The 20,093-nt window shown below is 39.1% G+C and overlaps 1 protein-coding gene across 1 annotated transcript in view; it reads right to left on the bottom strand.

Annotated features, from left to right (window-relative positions):
- Positions 1–20,093, bottom strand: part of MUC19 (mucin 19, oligomeric) — a 58,515-nt gene that overhangs the window by 30,832 nt on the left and 7,590 nt on the right. Inside the window, exons 8-18 of the mRNA XM_061582765.1 lie at positions 18,700–18,822; positions 14,383–14,506; positions 13,289–13,424; positions 11,796–11,888; positions 11,298–11,382; positions 11,062–11,199; positions 9,067–9,216; positions 5,588–5,682; positions 4,292–4,418; positions 2,792–3,038; positions 1,441–1,493 (exon numbers count right to left, since the gene is read on the bottom strand). Coding sequence (XP_061438749.1) covers positions 1,441–1,493; positions 2,792–3,038; positions 4,292–4,418; positions 5,588–5,682; positions 9,067–9,216; positions 11,062–11,199; positions 11,298–11,382; positions 11,796–11,888; positions 13,289–13,424; positions 14,383–14,506; positions 18,700–18,822 — 1,371 coding nt within the window. The remainder of the gene's footprint in view (positions 1–1,440; positions 1,494–2,791; positions 3,039–4,291; positions 4,419–5,587; positions 5,683–9,066; positions 9,217–11,061; positions 11,200–11,297; positions 11,383–11,795; positions 11,889–13,288; positions 13,425–14,382; positions 14,507–18,699; positions 18,823–20,093) is intronic.

Here is a 20,093-nt window from a genome sequence, read left to right as displayed (position 1 = left end):
AAACCAACTTCCAACTATGGTTTAAGATACTGGTTTGTTCCTAAATTGCTAACCATATTTTCCTGGTTTAGAAATGGGAAACTACAGTCAATTAAAAACTTCCTAGATTATCAAGGTGCACTGTGAAGGGCAAAAGGGTTGTATATATAACAGCTTATTATAACAAGATATGATAATCCAAATATGTCTGAGTTCAGGCATAACACGAAAGCATAATTTAAACCTTGGCAAATCTTGGTCTTACGCTGTCCCTTTCTCTTCTTCTCTTCCTGCAAGTAAAAGATCGGAAACTTTCACTTCCCAACGAATCACACTTACTCTTTTCATCCAAGCCAAGTACTCCTGTTAATGTTAACTACGGTTTAGAGAAACAAGCAACGATCATAAACCTACAGTTGGAAGTTGGCTTGTCTCCAAATAATAGTTAAAACTAACCACAGTGTATCCAAGTCTGGCCATAACAAGAAAATCATGTTTAGTTGAAAACAGAAGTGAAAAGTGAAAACTTCCAGTCTCCTTGCAGTCATGTTGCAAGAGGGGAGCATAAGAACCCTGAGGCTAGTGTATATGTGTAGGGATGTTGGAGAATTCTGACAGAAATGGCCAATGTTCACTTATTTGTTCATGTCTGGAATGGAAATCAATCCAGTGAATACTATTGGTTTTTGTTGTTTTCAGTCGCAAATGACAGGCAATTGATGACCTTTACCCATTGGGATAGCATTTCCTTAGCTGTGAAATGAATGGCATTTGCATTGAATGAGTGGTGCAGAATAACATAATAACAATGTAATTGATTATGTAAAATTCTGCCCCAGCAGACAGCAAGATGAATAATGTATTTTTTTGCAGAAGCTGAACTGCAGTGGAATGGAAAAGGGGCTGCATGTCATGAACATGGGACAGGACAAACATAAATGCTTTCTTACATCCCTAGCTATGCATGAACCAGACCAGTATTTCTTAAAGTTATTAAATTTACACCCTCTTTCTAAATGTAATGGTACATTCTGGAGTTCTTCAACTGAATAGCAATCTTCTGTTCCACAGGTGAATTTGCAGAGATCTTTCTACACTGTCATGAGCCTTGAGCCTACTCCTGTGCACAAGGATCTGTGGATTAGGTTAATCTACATTGGTGTGAGAAAAGGCATTGAGAAGGATCTCTTATAAAGAAGGATCTCTCTTGACCCCAGTGACAGGGAAGCATGAGGACGAAGTAGCAGCTCAAACTGTATTGTAAATAGACGTAAGGGTTCATTTGCCTGTACAAATCCTATGCATGTATGTGAAGGTCTGCTGCAAGGGGCATTCAGTCTCTATCAGGTCATGGCTGATGGAGAGAGGCACCATCTGTCTTAGGATCCCATCCCTCTCTTGGCACCAATTTGATAATGATTATTTTAATACAGTGTAATTCTCTGGTACATAAATACTTACCAGGTTTGAAGTCAGAAGGATTATGGCAAAGTACCTGACCTTTTCTACAAGCACTGTAAAATATATTGAGAGAGAGAGAAAGAGAAGATGCCTTCTTCAAAAAGCATTCTAATATTGGCTAGGAAGCACTTTCTCCTTAAGAAGTCCCACTGATCATTCCACCTTTTACCCTGATGTCTTCTGTAAGAGTCTGTACTAAGACTTTTCTAGGTGTGGTGCCATCCCTTTGGAACTGCCAAATGAACAATGGTGTTCCAAGCTTGGCCCCTCCCTTTATGCTTTTCATCCTAAATTTGATAAAAGCTTTCCTCTTGCTGATTTTATTCTTTGCCTATTGTTTACAAATGTATCCTTTTTAGCAAGAACGTCTCTTTGCATGTCCCTTTGAGCAGTCCATTTGGACTGGAAAGTGTCCTAAAGTTCCCCATTAGTCAAACATGTTGTGGCGAACCATAGACTCATACCCTACCTGCCTCTCCCCACAGCTTGATCTTAATTTGTTTTAACTGAATTATTGTAAGAAACTTCCTGAGTTTGGACATAATAGGAAACTGTGGTTTATTCAAAAGTGAAAGTGGGAACTTTCAATCTTTTCCTCCTACACACTGAGGACAGAATGCATGAGCCCACCATGACACATCCTCGTAACAGGAAACTAAATCCAAATATTTGTTGCTTAGCCAGAAGCCATTGTCAGTGATATGACAGTACAATAAAAAGGGGAAACCACTCCATATATGATTAAAGCAAACCAATAGCATTATACACTACAAGTGTAACAGGAAACCACGGTTTACCACAATATCTGAATAGACTGCTCTTAAGAACTATGAACCTCAAGCACTTGCATTTCAAACAAAGCAGTTTTCTTTGCCGAATTTAGACACACACACAAATCACAACCATGCTTCCCAACCCAACTATGTTCAGTGCTTCCAATGCTGCGCACACAGAGTTCCTTTCACACAACAGAACTTTTCCTCCTCTTCCCAGTCACCCTCAAAATCTGGTCTGGGGGGTCTTCCAACCTGCTGAAGCAGATTTTGAGGGTGCATGAAGGGCTGCAGGGAAGAGGAGGGGGAAATCCCATTGTGCAAGTGGACATCTGCTGCGCTAGTGCAACAGATTTCCACTGGATTTGACCTCTTGTTTTCTTTTGTTTTTGATAAAATCCTCTGCTGGGCTTTGTAGGGCCGCAACATTTACCCAGCCTAAGTGGCATGTGTCCAGACCATAACAAAGCAGTTATCCAAATTTATCTAGGAATGAATATATTAGTTAACCAATGTGTAGAAGTAGCAACATGTTTTCCTCTCCAAAGTAAAACAAACGTTTGAATATATATACATACCACATATAATTATCCAGGTGGATATTTTGACCTGTCACCACCACCTCATTATTGATGTAACAATCGCACATTTCTCGTTCCACACACATTCCTTTGCTGTTTAAATACCGGCCCTCAGGACAGACGCATCCATCTACAGGAATGTCTATCACATCACAGCTCAAATCTCTCTCCGAAAAGGAACGGCAAGAGGTGTTGCAGGCTTTTACACTGTACTGGAAGACTTTGCCCTCTTCACAATCTTCCCCTGTTTTTTTAAAAAAGAGAGAAAACAATAGCAATAGTGGGAGACCTCTTACTTTGCACTTCTGAAATGTAATTCTGCAAAGATATTTTCTTAAAAAAAATTAGGCATGAGATAACATCTGCTCTTCTTTTTATCTGATACCTCCGTTAACTGTAGTATTGTTTGTTCGTTTCATTTATATACCACCTTTCCTCCAAGGTTCTCCTCCCTTTCCATTGTATCCTCACAACAAATCTGTGAGGTAGGCTAGGCTGGACCAAGGTGACACAGCAAACATCATGACTGAGTCAGGATTTGAACCCTGGTCTCCCAGGTCCTAGTCTAACCACTACACCATGCTGGCTCTCACTGTAGATAACCCCCTTGGGTGTTATATGTAGAAGGATTATGTGAACTGACCCTAAGTTCTATGACTTGCAGTCTGTGTCAGTCTGGTTCAGCAACAAGAGTCCCACTTTTCATTGCTGTTGCAGAAAGCAGCAATTTGCAGCTCTTCCCTTGTGTCAGCCAAGTGTTCAAGGCTAATTGGTCCTATCCAAGCTCCCAGATCAACCAGGCAGAATATGTTATAGATGTATTAAGTAGGCCTAGAACTTGGTGACAGGGCCAGCCCCAGGGATGACTGAGCCCTTGGGCACCAGCCTGCCCTGGGCCCAGGGTGCTATAGTGCAACACCTCCCCTATACTTGTGGCCCCACCTACCTCTCATGTTGTGTGAATGCTGTGCATGTGTAGGGCACATGCCTGCCATCTACCAAGATGGTGTTGGGGGCATCAGCTACTTAGGGAAGCCCCTGCTGCCCAGTTGGGTGACAGCAGGCATGCGCACACGGTGAACACGGTATTCATACTGATGGGAGAGGTAGGTGGGGCATGTAGCGTGCTTATTGAAGTCCGTGCTGTCTGTATTGGGGGTGTGCCTGGGAGCTCTCTCCCTGTGACCCGTGGCAGGGTCGGGTTGCAGGACCCAATGCTGCCACACAACACGTAATAGGAGTGCCGCCCTCCCACGCTATGAAGGGGCCCTTCAGGGGTTCTTGGCCAGGGCCCAACCTGTCTGCCCTCTGGCACTGGCCCTGCTTCGCAACATTTTGCATGATATGTACACACTCCTTTCTCTCTAATGAACTCATAAAGAATGTAGAACCTTGTTCATGATATAGGGCGGCTGGTGTCTTCAAGATACAGTCCCAATAACCCAATCACAGGAGCAGATAATTTCTGTAAACTTAGACAGCAATCTCTTATCTTACCACAAATACCCTTTCTCCAACCAGTAATGTATATTCCATGTTTAGTGCATGCTTTGACATAGTTTCCCAGTGCTGTGCATAAGCAATCCTTGACTTTTTCACATACACATGTTGATATCAGACATCTCTGCAAGACAGACAGACAAAAGTCTAAGCCTTTCATTGAATACCCCATGTGTTGTTTTGTCACTATTATAAATGCTCTGGTGAGACTCAGAAAGTACATTGGTGGATTAGAAACTCATATCCAACAAGTTAATAACCAAATTACTCAAATTGTAATACTTGACTGTAGTTCTTGGTAAAAGACATAGATGTCACATAGCTCCTCTCGCACATGTGTGAATTAGGGATGTACAGATCAGTCTATTTTTGGTCTATGTCCATTTCACTTGTTTCATTCATAAGTCAGTTCTGCCCCATTTCTCTGTTAATTTCTGTTGTTTTAAAAAATCCATGCAAAGTTTGTATATAAATATGTATCTCAATGCACATTTTATCACAAAATACATATTTTAATGTGTATTTTATCTCAACGTACACAATTATAAATGTATTTTACCCTAAAATAATAAATCAAATAATAAAGAAAATACATATTTTAAAGCAATTTGGTATGTTTTTTGAGCTGAGAATTGTGTAATAACATTCAAAGTAGTATAACACTCAAAGGATAATTATGTTCCAATGCATGTATTAGTAGCCCAGCAGGAGCAAATTTGGCCAGTTGGCTTAAAAATGGGGCATGAACAAACTTCTTCTCCATCCCTGGTGTGAATGTTGGTAGTGCAAGATAGAAAGGTTAAGACAACCACTTTTACATTCATTGAACAATGAAAGCTTTGTCTTGCCTTAAAAGCAAATTTCAAATTAAGCCTCAAACTAGAAATTGGAATTAGACAGGATGAAAAAGAATAATGTAATGACAATGTAATCTATGTAATTTACACAATTAATTACATCATTTCACCATATTGGACAGCGAGACGAATAACACCGTTTTAGGTAGAAGTCGAACTGTAGCAGAATGGAAACAGCGCTGCATATGATGCCTACAGGGTGGAATGGAAAATGATGCCTTCTTACATCCCTACTCAGAACCAACTCAAGAGTTACTCTAGACCATCTGTAAGAGTAAAACAGACAATCTCTGCAATGAAATAATTGGAACATCCCTTGTAGATGGGGGAGCTCTGTGTATTTTTCATTGTCCTTGAAGCCATAAGAAATTGTGTTTTGAGGGCATAATTGAACTCTGTCTCTCTTAACACGTAGTTACAACGAATATTTCCATACCTCATAGTAAGTTTTGTGGTCTACAGTGGAATGGCCAGAAGCAAATATTCCATTGGGATCATTCAGTACTGCACAGTTTTCTTTTGCATATCTCTCTGAAATTAGTAACAAATGTATTAAATTAGTAATAAATTTAAGAATTTTAGGATTCTCTCTAGGCCACACTCCCTCCCAGGCCACACGACTCATCAGCACTGCTGTGACCCTCCTTGAATGTTTTTGCCTGGCTAGAATATGTCCTTCAGCTCTGATCATGCTTCTTGCTTTCCTGGCTGAAGGACAGAGAGGGATGTGTGAGTGTGAAGAAACTAGCCTTCTGTACAAAGATAAAATTCACATTTAATGCTCTGCCCACTTTCGGCCACTTAATGTGACCACAATTGGCATTTGTCCCCCAGAAGGTTGCCCAGAAGTAATGTGGCCTTTGGTCTGAAAAAAGACCCCCCGCCCCTGTGTTCCTGGGTTTGGCTCGCAGCTTGGAGATGGTGGTGGGGGAAATAGATCACAATAATCCCTGGAAATTAGGTATCTTTAAAGTATTGTTTCCTATGATGGATGTCATATGCCTTAGCAGTCACTAGGTGCCACCCCTACTCCACAACTTCGTTGTTTAGGATGGGGATTTTGGAACAATAATTCCACTTTGAGGGCCCTTTGGGGGCAGAAAAGTGTCTTATAATTTTTAATATAAACTAAAAACAATAACACCAAAATAGAGAACAGCAATGTTGTACTGGGTTTTGGATTATGAAGCTATTTGGAATTAATTAAGTTTTACAATACACCATATCCCAAATGCAAGTAAAATCAGCATTTCCCACTGGACATAGATATAATATTACATTATGCATTTTAAGATATTTATTCTAAAGAAAACTGACTTATAACTCAGTAAGATGATGTCGACAATTAGCAGTGGTTGTTTCACACAATCACACAGCATAAGGTCTTTAAAAAAAAAAACACTGCAAAAACAGTGTAATGGCAAATTATATGTGTAAGCAGTAACTGTTGTAAATTGTTTCATATGGAACTTTAAAGATAACAACTTAACACATGCAAATGACTTGAGGTGGAGGGACAGCCGAGGGAAGGTTGGTCGGGAGGGAATCATGAGAAATGGAAGCTAATATAACTGGGGGGGGGGGAAGGAGGGGTTCTTTTGCAAAAAATTAAATAATAACTAACCATTTTGGTTTTGCCTGGCAGACCTTCAAATGAATGTATTGTTAATAGCTGGGGATAGTAGAATTTAAAGAGGGAGCCTTTTAACTATTGTTGCTGTAAGTAGAAACTAATATCCAAATTCTAGGAGAAGCTTATTGGACTCTTACAGTATTCCAGTGCTTGTGAATATGCAGCATGTAAACTCAAGGCAGCAACTTGTCCCCTCATGCCAGCCACGGGATCCCAGTCTAGCTTTAGCACTTATCCTATGCAGCAGAGCTACCTCATACTCAAAGGGTATAGGTCACAAGGAAAACTATGATGCTGAGGGAGAGAGGTGTTCATCTTCCTAAGGTGCCCACATATTGGGAACATTTAAGTTGAGGTTGTTTACAAGGTCGATTATAATTATTAAAGACAAACTATGAGATAAGGTAATGGCTGCGTTCACATGCAACGATAAGTTGAGTTGTTGGTTTACTGTAAACAAGAAGTGTGCTGGTAGTTATGAGCATGATGGGCATGATGGGAAAGAAATGAAAGCCTAGTGGGCATGGAAAGGTAATGCAGAAAGTAATGACTGAATCTCCCTACCCCAAAAGACTGAAACAAACAATCTGTGATCCTAGTTGGAGTGGTCTGGAGCCCAATTTCCCCCAGTTTATTGGATTATCCCTGTATCAGGTCAACCCAAATTTACAGGAAAAAAACTTGGAAATTAGTGCTGTTTGAGGGTAATGTCATGTGGACTACACAAACAAAATAGGAATGCAAACAGTGGCAAACACACAGTCAATTCTGGTGTGGGCAAACCTTAATCTCAGTTTGGCACTAGGAATGGAAAGATCTGTCTATTTTGAATCCATTTCTCATTTTTCCAATCTTACATTCAGTTCTCCACATTTCTGCAGAAATTTGCATTTTTTAAAAAAAAAAATCCTCATGAAACTTCTCCAGCATTTTAGTGCTGTGACCACAATCTTGTCCTAATGGACACATTTTTGAATGCAGTTTTGACTCATATACAGTTTTTTGCAAGCAATTTCTCCTAATGTAATGCATTTTGTATGTTATTTTCACTAATATATTTGTTTTATGCACACTTTCCCCTAATATATTCATTTTTGTAAAAACTGATTGGTTGGAAAGCTTGTTTCTGCAAATGCGAATTTGATAGATTTGGCTTTAAATACTAACTATCAAATTTCTTCTCATTCCTACTTGGCACCAAACTGAGTTTTCATAATCTCAGGACAGAACTTTTAGCTGTGCAAAGATCAGTTGGTTATTAATTTTTCAGCTATCACTGATCTGGATGCTGAATACAAACACAGGATTTTTAAGATTTAGAATGAGAAGTGGCAGGATCCAACTCCTTCTGGATGCCACTCCCCTGAACTAAAAATAATTTCTTCCTGGGTTATCTATCTGCAGGTGCACAAGCATTCTTCTTTAGTATAATGTTGCATGTTACAGGGCTGAATCAGGTTATTATTATTATTGTGTTATTGTTATTATGAAAGTATGATCCCCTTTGGCAATAGGAAACAAGAGGTTCTGCTAGAAACAGCCTCTATAAAATAATATCTTCCTAACCTGTTGTGAACAGATCAATACCACTTATTATTTATTTATTTAAAATATTTCTATCCCATCCTTCTACCATATAATAGGGCACTTATGGCAGCATACAATAAAATTGCACACATACATAATAAAATTGTACACAATAAAGAACACAAAGACATTAAATTAAAATACATAAAATACAATTAAAATATATAAAATACAATATATATATATATATATATATATATATATATATATATATATATAGGGGAGTGGTACTAAAGGGACTAAAAAGGTAAAATAAAAAATGTCAAAACAGTCTCATGCTCTCCCATCAGTCCCTCCCAAAGGCTCTCTGGAACAAGATGGTTTTCAAAAGTCTCTGGAAAACCATCAGGGAGGGAGCAGAGCGGGTGTCTTGGGGTAGGGTATTCCAAAGCTTGGGGGCCACAGCTGAAAAGGCTCTTTCTCGCGTGCCTGTCTGTCTAACATCTTTCATTCCAGGCACACAGAGGAGACCAGAGGCAGATGATCTTAAATCCCGGGCAGGTACATATGGGCCATTTAGGTCAAAACCAGCACTTTGAATTGGGCCCAGAAACAAATTGGGAGCCAGTGAAGTTGATAAAGCACAGGGGGTGATATGCAACCTGCGCCATGCTCCAGTTAACATTCTGACATGTCAGTGCAGCCCTATAACAAGCATACTAATTTAGACAGAGCCAAATTCCTACAATGATTACCTTTTTCTATGCTGGTACATGAAGGATGCTTAGGTTTCGGACATGTCATCATTTCCCAGGAGCTTGCAAATGACTCAGATGTCACCTCCAGGATATTCTGGCTGGACATAAAATCATCCTCTGCTTTGTTGTTGAATGAACCACAGAGCCCTGTAGATTAGCAGAGACAAATTATTTGTGGGGTTTTTTAACTTCATAATTGCTATATAGAATCATACAGAAACACAGAGCTGGATGAGATTTCTATTCTTATCCTTGGGTGCTTCCAGACTGTTGCTATTTTGGGGTGGGATTCAATCACATCAGTTATAATTGATTGGGAGGTCTTGCGCAAGAAACCCGCTTCCCCAAAAGATAGAAATTTTTGCAGTAAGGAAAGTGACTAGAAAAGGCACTGGAAATGTGGGATATCACTTGCTTTAATGCAATGCCATCTAACAAACAAATCAGAATGAATGCTTGATAAACAAGTTGTCTGGAAGCAGCCCTTATGAAAGGACTATGCATTGTTCATTCAATAAAAGACTATGCTAGACAAGTCCTGGATATACATCTGAAAATTCCCTCAAGGGCTTATCCAGTCAATCATTCCCTATCAGAGATGGAACTCACCTAACCTAATCCAAACAAGGGTGAAAACACAAAGACGCTTGCCTGCATGCAGCCTCTATATAGGAATCTCCAACTTTTGAATGGCTTGAATATACCCTACTGTCATGGGCTCTAAAGACCAGGTAAAGACCTACCTCTTTGCCCAGGCATTTTAATCTTAGATTTAATTTTAATTTTATAGTTTATTAATTATAATCTCTATTAATTTTATCTTAATCTGTTTTTAATGTGTTTTTATACCTATATTGTAATCCACATTCGTTGGTTTTAAATGTGGTTTTATTCTGTTGTACACCGCCCTGAGAGCCTGTTGCTAAAGGGCGGTTTAAAAGTGCAATAAATAATAATAATAATTTCTGGAGTGATCAGGGAGGAGATCTGGGATCTGAGGGAGGGACCCAGTGAGATACAGAGTGACAGCTCTTAGTTTCAGTTCCTACTGAAGAAACGCTACTGTCTGACAATGAGCTGACCCCTGTTCCTCCTCTCCCCCCTCCCTTGTCACCCCAGCTATCACTGCCACCTCTACTTGGCAGAGGGAGGAATCTGAGGCTGGACCAGAGACAGTGTCTGAGGAAGATCTGCTGACCTGCCTCCAACTCCATTGCCAAGGATGCACTGGGAGATGTACAGACAGGCACTATTCGGATCCACTCATCACCCTGTTTGTAGGAGCTTCTGCTTGCTAACCCAGTCCTGTTCAGAGATACCTTCCCCACACAAACAGAGAGCCTGCCCTGAGTCTTCTTAAAGAGTCTTCAGGGGTAGTTGCTGCAACAATGTTTTAGCTTGAATAGTTATACCCTGTATTGCTGTGTAGAGATATGCAATCCTGTGTAACCTGTAAACTGATGGATGAAATCCTCTAAGCTGAAATTCCACATTAAACATAATGGAGAAAAAGACCAGTGAGTCTGTCTCTCAATCCAACGGGGTTGGCCAGGGCACTTTGCACAGTAAGACACATCCTTTGCTCCTCTCACTATTCTAGTTCAGGATTGCTCATTTGAAAAATGGAGCTTACACAGCTACTTTGTCACTCCTCATATATAATTCTGAGAAACAGAACTACTCAGTTTCTGTTATCATCTACAGGATTGCCGATACGATGTTGGGTATTCAATATGCTATTTTGATCCAGGCCTCTCTCTGCAGGGTACAATTTCTCGTCATGTGGCAACTTATCTGAGCCCCACTGGGACTCTGGACTCTCCACAATTGTTACCACCATCTGCAGCCTTGATCATGTTCAGAATGAACAGGAGCACCAGAAAGGCTCTATAAATTTTGAAATCTTGAAGTTCCTTGCCTCGCACACACGACTCCTCTCCTAATAAAAGCAATGCTGTTAAGCTATAATGATTATTTCTGCCAGAAGCTTACCTCCAGTATTTGGATACTTTTTTGCTGGCAGTGAGGCATAGAGCTGCATAGTTGGGACAAGCTCTAGCTGTAATTTTAGGCCGTTAAATAATTCTGCTTCAATGTTGGATGATGATGGCCTGAAGATGATGATTTGATCTGTAGAAAGCCAGAGTTGAACAAAATGACAAAATATTCATTTGGATTGCTATTTCTCTTCTTGCCTTCCTGTGAGCAAAGAAAATGCCTTATCTTACCTGATGCGTAATAATCTCTATCCTTTATCTTGTCATTGAAGAAGCTGCCATTGTTATGGAATGTATATCTGTCTGCTGACAGAGACTAATGTCCACATTGTTGTATTAATAAAAATATTATCACTTTATGCGTTAATCATATATATCTTACAGCTGTGACCAAGTAAAGTGCAAAATATAATTTGTAAGACTGTCAACTGATTAAATAATTTGCTTTTTTTAACCAATCAATTGATTACATTTAGATCATTTGAACATTACCAAGAATACCTCACACCTCTACTGATTAACATTTGTCTTCACTGAATCAAATTGCTCAAAATGATGAATCAAGTAAGGCTACAATCTTATTTACCTGGGAGGAAGTCCCATTTAATTTAATGGGACTCACTTTTGAGTAGACATGATTAAAATTGCAGCCTGTTCCAAATTACACTGATCAAAGATTGTGGCCCTTATTATTTGAATGTACACCCTTTAAAGCAGTTTGATACCTACCTGGCCTAGACTCAAAGTCACACTCTTCAGACATGTCTCAGCTGAACCAGTGGCACAAGGACGCAATTCCACACTCAGAGACCAATCTTTGTCCTAAAAACAAAGAAACCCAAGAGCACACATACAGCACACAATGCTTGCAAAGGCTTCCTATAACCTCCAAGAAGGGATATACATCCGTACAGATTATTCCACTGCTGAGGGCTAAACTACAGGTATAACAGAGCTACTTCTTCCGTCGCATCAAACTGATGTCTGAACAACTGTGAAACAAAAATGTATTTATTTAGGCCAGTGGAACTAGAGAATAGCAGTTGAAAATGACAACATAAATCACTGAAGGAAAGACAGGTTTCATATTACTTCCCTCTGTTGTGTCCTATGATACACATTTAGTCTGTAATGTCTCAATAAATTATGATAATAAAATTGAAAGCTTGAGCAATACAAAATGTAAATTTAAACTGCAGATTAATTGATGAACCCCAATGTAATTTATTTATATCCCTAAAGATTCATCTATGATTTGAAATGAATGCTGATGAAAGTTAAAGAGGAAAGCACAAAAGCAGGACTACAGCTGAACGTCAAGAAGACTAAAGTAATGACAACAGAAGATTTGTGTAACTTTAAAGTTGACAATGAGGACATTAAACTTGTCAAGGATTATCAGTACCTCGGCACAGTCATTAACCAAAATGGAGACAATAGTCAAGAAATCAGAAGAAGGCTAGGACCTGGTAGGGCCGCTATGAGAGAACTGGAAAAGGTCTTCAAAGGCAAAGATGTATCACTTAACACCAAAGTCAGGATCATTCAGACCATGGTATTCCCGAACTCTATGTATGGATGTGAAAGTTGGACAGTGAAAAAGGCGGATAAGAGAAAAATCAACTCATTTGAAATGTGGTGCAGGAGGAGAGCTTTGCGGATACCATGGACTGCAAAAAAGACAAATAATTGGGTGTTAGAACAAATTAAACCAGAACTGTCACTAGAAGCTAAAATGATGAAACTGAGGTTATCATACTTTGGACACATCATGAGAAGACATGATTCACTAGAAAAGACAATAATGCTGGGAAAAACAGCAGGGAGTAGAAAAAGAGGAAGGCCAAACAAGAGATGGATTGATTCCATATAGGATTGTACTGTAACCCTGTGCCCAGTAACTTGCAAACAAATTCCATTGAACTCAGTAGGGTATCGTTCTGATTAAGCATTTGTTGAATTGGGCCATCTATTGGATTAAATCTAAATATATTAGTCTAAATGATTGTGGACTGGAATTATCATCATCATTATTGTTGTTGTTTAGCTTATCATCATTCTTTGACATTGCACAAAAATCAAGGGAACATGCAACCATGACTTTGTGGCTTTAGAAAAAAATTCAGCTGAGAAACAGGTAGGTATTCAGGCATTCCTTATGGAAAGTTAATGTGGGGAATGGGTGCAGAAAGCAAGCTTTATGTAAGCAACAAGCTAATAACCTGGATTGCTACAAGGTGACAGTCTCCAGCATAGGTGAAAGAGGTGCCATCAAAGGTTGTGATGAATGGTCCTTCCACTTTGCATCTTCCTGGACACAAAGGTTCTGTGCACGTCCATTTTGCATCATGGCAAGTACTATTGAAATGGAAATGGGGATTGGGGGTTGGGGTGAAGATTAACAGATTCTGACTACAAACACCTTATCTCTATGAAAAGTACCATTTCTGATCCCACTCTAAACAGAATCCAAACCGATGGAGAAATGCTATTTGGTGTGATGGGAAGTCTCAGCTTTGCTGCCCTGGCTCCTTCAGGACGAAGGGTGGAGCATAAATACAATTAATAACAAGGACAACACACTGGACTGGCATCTGCCAAACCTGCAATCAGGGTTGGGCATAGCCAGAATAGGTAGAAGCAAGGTTGCCACAGTGTTATTCGGCATGATTTTGCTCCTCTCCCCCTTTTATTTAAAAAAAAGAGAAATCCCTTATGCACACTTTATGCATTTTTGTAAACATTACTTGGCTGGAGAGCTGTATTTCAAAATTAGAAAAAGAGTGAATTTCAAAGGATGGCTGTGTTTTGGTTCACATATTGTTTGGGAAAGTATGAATTAGGTAAGTTTGCCTTTAAACACAAACGGAATCAAGTTTCTCCCCCATTCCTACTGTGAGGAGACATGGCTGTGGGGCACCACCTCAAATGCTCTACAAAAATCTGTCACTCAAATCAACTTGTTTCATGCTGCTTCATAGTGAGTCAGGCCTGAAGGCTCTCCATCTAGCTTGCCAAAAACACACTAGGAAGTCTTTTTTATGTGACCATTAAAAGTTCATCGTTAAATTGAGTCTGATTCACAAATGAGACAAAAAGTGGCATATTGAGACTTACAGAGTTGCATTATTTGAATAGTATCTTCTCTGTCAAGGCCATCACAGATGAGTTTTGGTTCACATCATGAGATGCTGATAACATGGCAGTTCAATCTTGAACAATTCTGGTGGTATTGCCAATTATTCAATAATAAAAGGACCACATTTTTTACATGATACCCAGTTATTTTAATATGTTAAATATGGCAAACACTTACCATTTTGAGTTACAAAGGCCTTTCCTCTCTTCACCAGGTCTGTATACTTTTCCATTAAATTTACAAGCACAGTTTGTTTTTGCGATGCATCTGCCATTTCCACTAATATCATCAAGCACATAACCTTAAAAAAGTAAATAAATACAACGATGGTAAACCATTTGCCTTGAATGTAACTTGATCAAGACAGAGCATGTAAACAACTTTAAGTATACTTTTTCCAGAATGACCTAGTTATAACTATTTTTTCCTTTATATATATATATATAAGACAGTTTTGAAAGCAACAAACAGAACTTCACTCAAGCTTGCTCTGGATCCCTATAAGGATTCCGTTAATTACCTAAAAATATATATGATCGTAATTGTGATTAACCAAACAGAGGTTTTTATTATATTAACAAAACGTTTCAGCTTCCGCCTTCATCAGCTGCCAACATACAAATGTTTTTACCAAGGTGGCAGTTATAGAGCTCTGCGGATGGAAAGCTCAGAGGGGCTTCATTTGCAGAAGCTAAGTACTGGTGGTACTGTCCTCCAGGTTCAGGCCATGTGGTGCTAATGTGTCCAGAGAGTAAATCCAAAAGTTCTCCCTTTTGGTCAATGCTGATGGATCTGCTGGCATCTCTATCGCTGTAATGGAAAAGTCCAACAGGCTGTGACCCTCAATGTTAAAATGCTTTGCAACTGGTTGCTCCACTCTTTTTGTCAAAATTGCCGACTTGTGGTTCCTGAAGCGTGTGCGTAGATCAGTTGTGGTCTTTCCTACGTATTGGATATGACATCCTGGTCTTTTGCACTCGATGATGTAAACTATATTGCAGGACCTGCAGGTGATGTTCTGTTTGATGTAATATGTCCTGCCTGTCCTAGTGCTTGTAAAAGTGGCTGTCTCCCTGAGGTACACACAGGTGATACAGCATTTGGAGTGGCAATGATGAGACCCTGGATTGGTGATAGGTGGCTTAAGCACAGCTCTCACCAACAGTCTGCGCAAATGCACACAGAGAGAATAGGCAACAATTAGGATTGTCAATCAACCAGAAAACAATTGGCCTGATTCACTCATGGAACACAGGAAGTTGCCTTATACCAAGTCAGACTACTAGTCTATGTAGTTTAGTGTTGTCTGCAACAAGGGTGGCCATCATGGTGCCCTCCAGCTATTGTTGGACTCCAACTTCCATCAGCCCTAGCCAGCATAGCCAATGGAGATGGATGATGGGAACTGTAATTCAACCACAGCTGGTGAGCACCACGTTGACTACTTCTGGTCTACACTGAGTGGCAGCAGCTCTCCACGGTTTTTGTTAATAAGCTCTATTTGAAGATACCAAAGATACCAGAATATGTTCATATGTGTGTGTGTGTGTATGTGTATGTGAGTGAGTATCAAAGGATGTATGGAAATAAGTATTAATGAGGCAGTGTTTCTATGTGCATGTTTGGATAGGGTGCAGTGTAGTATGGATACATGTTTTCTAGATGCTTAATTACTTGGCTAGATAATTTATACTGCGGCTACAACTGCAGTCTGAGGTAAACTTGGTCCAGTTTCTCGAGTGATCTACTTTACATATATTATGGGTTCTCTGCTATGGGTCTACTAATTATCATAGGAAGTAAAAACTGTCAGTCTCAGTGTCTGCCACTGTATAATGGGTAAATATTTTCTAGAATGTCTTAACAGATGCTTAATTCTTGAATAATATGCTGCATATGTGCATATTATACATGGGGATTGATATGAGGTCTATGGCTGCAGCCAGGCTCACCAGTTCGTATTAACTGCTCTGTCAAAAAGCAATGATTAAACAATTCTCTTTCTAATTTTAATTTTAATATTTTAATTTTATTGTTTTAATATGCAGTAGGAGGGTATCTTGCAAGAGTGATTATGTTTAATGCTTCTTTTAAGTACTGTAATGCATTTGTGTATTTGTATACGTTCAGTTTGGTCTATGACCGTAAATAAAAAACCAATCAATCAACTGCTTTGTATAAACTCTGTAATTCTTGCTTTGCTTTTGCAACACAGTCACTTTTGACTTTGGCTTTAAAAGAGGATTAGACAAATTCATGGAGGATAAGGCTGTTCATGGTGACTAGCTATGCTCTCCCTCCATAGTCAGAGGAAGTATGATTCCAAATACCAGTTGCTGGAAATCACAGCAGGGGAGAGTGCTCTTACACTCAGGTCCTGCTGGTGGGCTTCCCATAGGCATATCTGGTTGGCTACTGTGAGCACAGGATGCTGGACTAGATGGGCCACTGGCCTGATCCAGTAGGCTCTTCTTACATTCATATGATTACACTGATCAGTTGTTGACCTGATATCATGTATGGGTGTATTGGTTAGTGACAGGGAACTTGTAAGCACATGCAACAGCTATGTGCATTAAATGAATACAATGTTGTTCTACCCTTAGACTTCAGCCTCAGACCCCACCCTAGTACTGGAATTTTGTCTTCCAAGAGTTGACAATTCTGGCAACACTAAAATATGTTGAATGTATGGCCCATATCTGATATTCCTCTCTGTTCCTCCAGTCTTCAACCATTTTTGCAGGGTAATGCAGAAATGAACCTACTGTTTTCTTCTGAATCTGATATACTTATTGCAACTTTAGAAATGGAAATCATTATCAGCTGATACATTTTAAGTGAACATGAACAGAGAAACCAGGGTGAACAATACATGCATGCATTAGTAAGTAGATGTTAATCTGGGTAGGTGAGCTCTTAAATAAAGTAAGAAATATCTTGTCTTTAGCACAAGATGGAATCATATGTTGTATAAAATATTGGCAAAGACGCCTAGTCATATAATTCAATAAGAATTTCCCTTGTGACTTAATAGTGGTGCATGTATTAACGGTTAGTCTTAAAGACTAATGGCAGATGATGACTCCTTTGTATTCCTAATTTAGGACAACCAAGGATGCAGTCCAGTCAAAGGTTAGTACCTTTAAGTCTACAGTCCTTTGCATGCTTGCTTGGGAGTGAACCCCATGGAAAGCAGCAGGAGTTACTTCTGAGTAGGCATGCGTATGAATGCCCAACAAGTAACATAGGCTTCAGTGTTAAAGAACTAAGGAAGTGCTTAACTTTCCCATTGAAATCAAAGGTGATTTACAGCACAGTCCTATGCATGTCAACTCAAAAGTAAGTCCAATTAAATTCAATGGCACTTACTCTCAGATAAGCATGCATAGGATTGCAGCCTTAAAGTGTTCAACTTTGATTGGATCAGACCAACATAGATATTTATAATGTTAAATAAATACTTGAGTCCTTCTATAAAAGCATACAGCTTAAACTGCAGACACAAGGAAAGATGATTCACTAATAAGCAAAAAAATATCTTGCAGTTTAAGAATGTACCTATAGCCAACAGATATTTCTATCAAACTTTAAAAAGCAGGGAAACTGGGCAGCTATATTGAATGCACCAGGGGAGCAGGAGACCTAACCTTCTCTCTGAGATATTGTACTACCCTACAAATTTATATAAATGCAAACACAATTTGGGTTGGTCTTTCATTGTCCAATCCACTTCCAGCGTAGCTTGGAAGAATTTGGTAACATGTGCCTCAACAAGTTATGAGACCACTGAGAGAAAAAAGTTCCACAGGGGTCTGAACTGTTTTACTCTTGTTTTAGACTTTGAACTCTGGATTCTCTCAGCGAGTTTTGTGTATCGCCATTAAAACTTAGATAGTTGTTAAGCAAGGATTTCTGAGTTCAGGACTATAAGTTTTGTAAGATTTTGTTTTGAAATGAGCTTATGGGAAACATCAGAATGGCATGGGGGGTATTTTCAATTTAACATGGCGGAATGTGAAAAATCCATGCTGGTTATAGTGTACAGCCACTCTCATGGCTGTATAATAAAACTAATGATGATGAGCTCCTTAATTGTAGTTAGGCTATGGAGCTATTTAGAAAATGGAATTGCTCATTGCTCTAAATTAAGGTTCACTGATTGGCAGAATTAATTTCTTGTTAAGCAGGCAAAATCCTAAGTCTGCAAATATATCCACATGTGAATGCTGAATGAATTCTCTAAGGAATTCTTTCATTAAGAGAAGTAGCGGCTGCAGCAGATTCCAACAGCTTCGTATCAGTAAAGCTAAGAAAAAGGACATTCATGGCCTTCATCCATTCTTACTGCAATACTCAGTGCCAGGCAAGAGCTGCCAAAGGACTGACTGTCATCAAAATAAATTAATTTTTCTATAGTAGAGAGAGCAACAGGTCATCTATTGAAATTACGATGGTGCTACCAATAAGTGAAACTGAAGTGTTGTTCATTACCTTTTGGGCATACACAACCACTCACACATCCAGTCTCTTGGTAAGGAGACATGTAAGTACATGTTGCCTGGTTGGAAGGGCCACAGTCGCTGTAAATTTCAGATTCTGGACATGCAGGTGTATCTGGAATATAAATTTGTGAGATTTTAGAAAATGCAAGGAGATTTAAAATCTGAATTCACCACTGGCCCAGTTCAGTTTTAGTGTTATCATGCTTTAAGCCATCATAGAGTCAGTGGCCTCATTCAGATATAAAGTTTAATTATGGTTTAGAGGTATGCCAATGAACCTCAGGCTCATGAGCTCCCATCGCTCTTTTCCAGGTCAGCCATAAGGAAGGGGAGTGAAATTTTTGCTTCTGTTTTAAACTAACCCAGATTATTTGTTATGTTCAAACCCAGACAAACTGTGGTTAGGCTTACCAATGGTTTAGGAAAACAAGCCATCTTTCAGTGATTTATAATCGTGGCTTGTTATCCTAAACCTAAACTGTGGTTAACATTAGCCACAGTCTCAGATTTGGACATGTTGATAAATTATAGTTAATTGAAAAGAGAAGTGAAAGCTTCTAATCTCAAGGCCAGGGGAGAAGATACTAAATCATAGTTTAGTGTTACATCCAAAGCAGATCGTTGTATTTTTATGTGTAAATTATACTATTTCACCTTTTATATTTATCAACTGTTAATGTTAGGGCTGAAGTTAAAAGTATTTCTTTTGTCAGATTCATATTTGCCTTCAGATTCAAAAAAGTAAATGCTCCCCCTTTTTAAATTTTCTATCTTAGCTGACATCAAGAGGTTTTGAGTGACCACATGCTATGTTCCAGATAAATGCATGGTTGGCTCTGTATACCAAAGTAGGTCTTTCTTCCCTTTTCTTTGGAATTTTGTTTATCCTAACATCAATGTTGCTATTGCTTCTCCGCCCCCCCCAAACTAAGAGGAATAGTAATCATTCTATAATTATACAATGGCTGTAAATCTATGCTTTCATAGGATTATAAAAGAATAGAGCACCAGCCAGGACCTTTTCTAGGCTAAATTGTCCAAGGCTAAATGCTGGAAACTATTTTGAATGTCAGGACTCAACTCTGGAACGTACTGAATAAGGCAGAGTATGACATCGTACAACATATCCCACCTCTTCCATTTTGTAGCCAATTAGAGAAAACCCACACCACTATTTAAAAAAAATAACTTCATTCTTCTCATACCCCCAAAAAATCTGTCAGTGGTTTTAGCATTACTCTTTGGCAGCTTATGAAAGCTTGAGTCTTGGCACACTTATCCTTGGAAATCAAGCACTGTTCCTAACTTGCACTGTAATTCTGTGTGCCTCATTCAACTTGGCATTCCAAAATACTCACTAATGAGATCTTATCAAAAATGACT

Source organism: Rhineura floridana, chromosome 8, assembly GCF_030035675.1.
Source record: "Rhineura floridana isolate rRhiFlo1 chromosome 8, rRhiFlo1.hap2, whole genome shotgun sequence".
Classification (NCBI taxonomy): domain Eukaryota; kingdom Metazoa; phylum Chordata; class Lepidosauria; order Squamata; family Rhineuridae; genus Rhineura; species Rhineura floridana.
The sequence above is the reverse complement of the archived record's forward strand: the minus strand, read 5'-3'. Positions and strand labels throughout refer to the sequence as shown.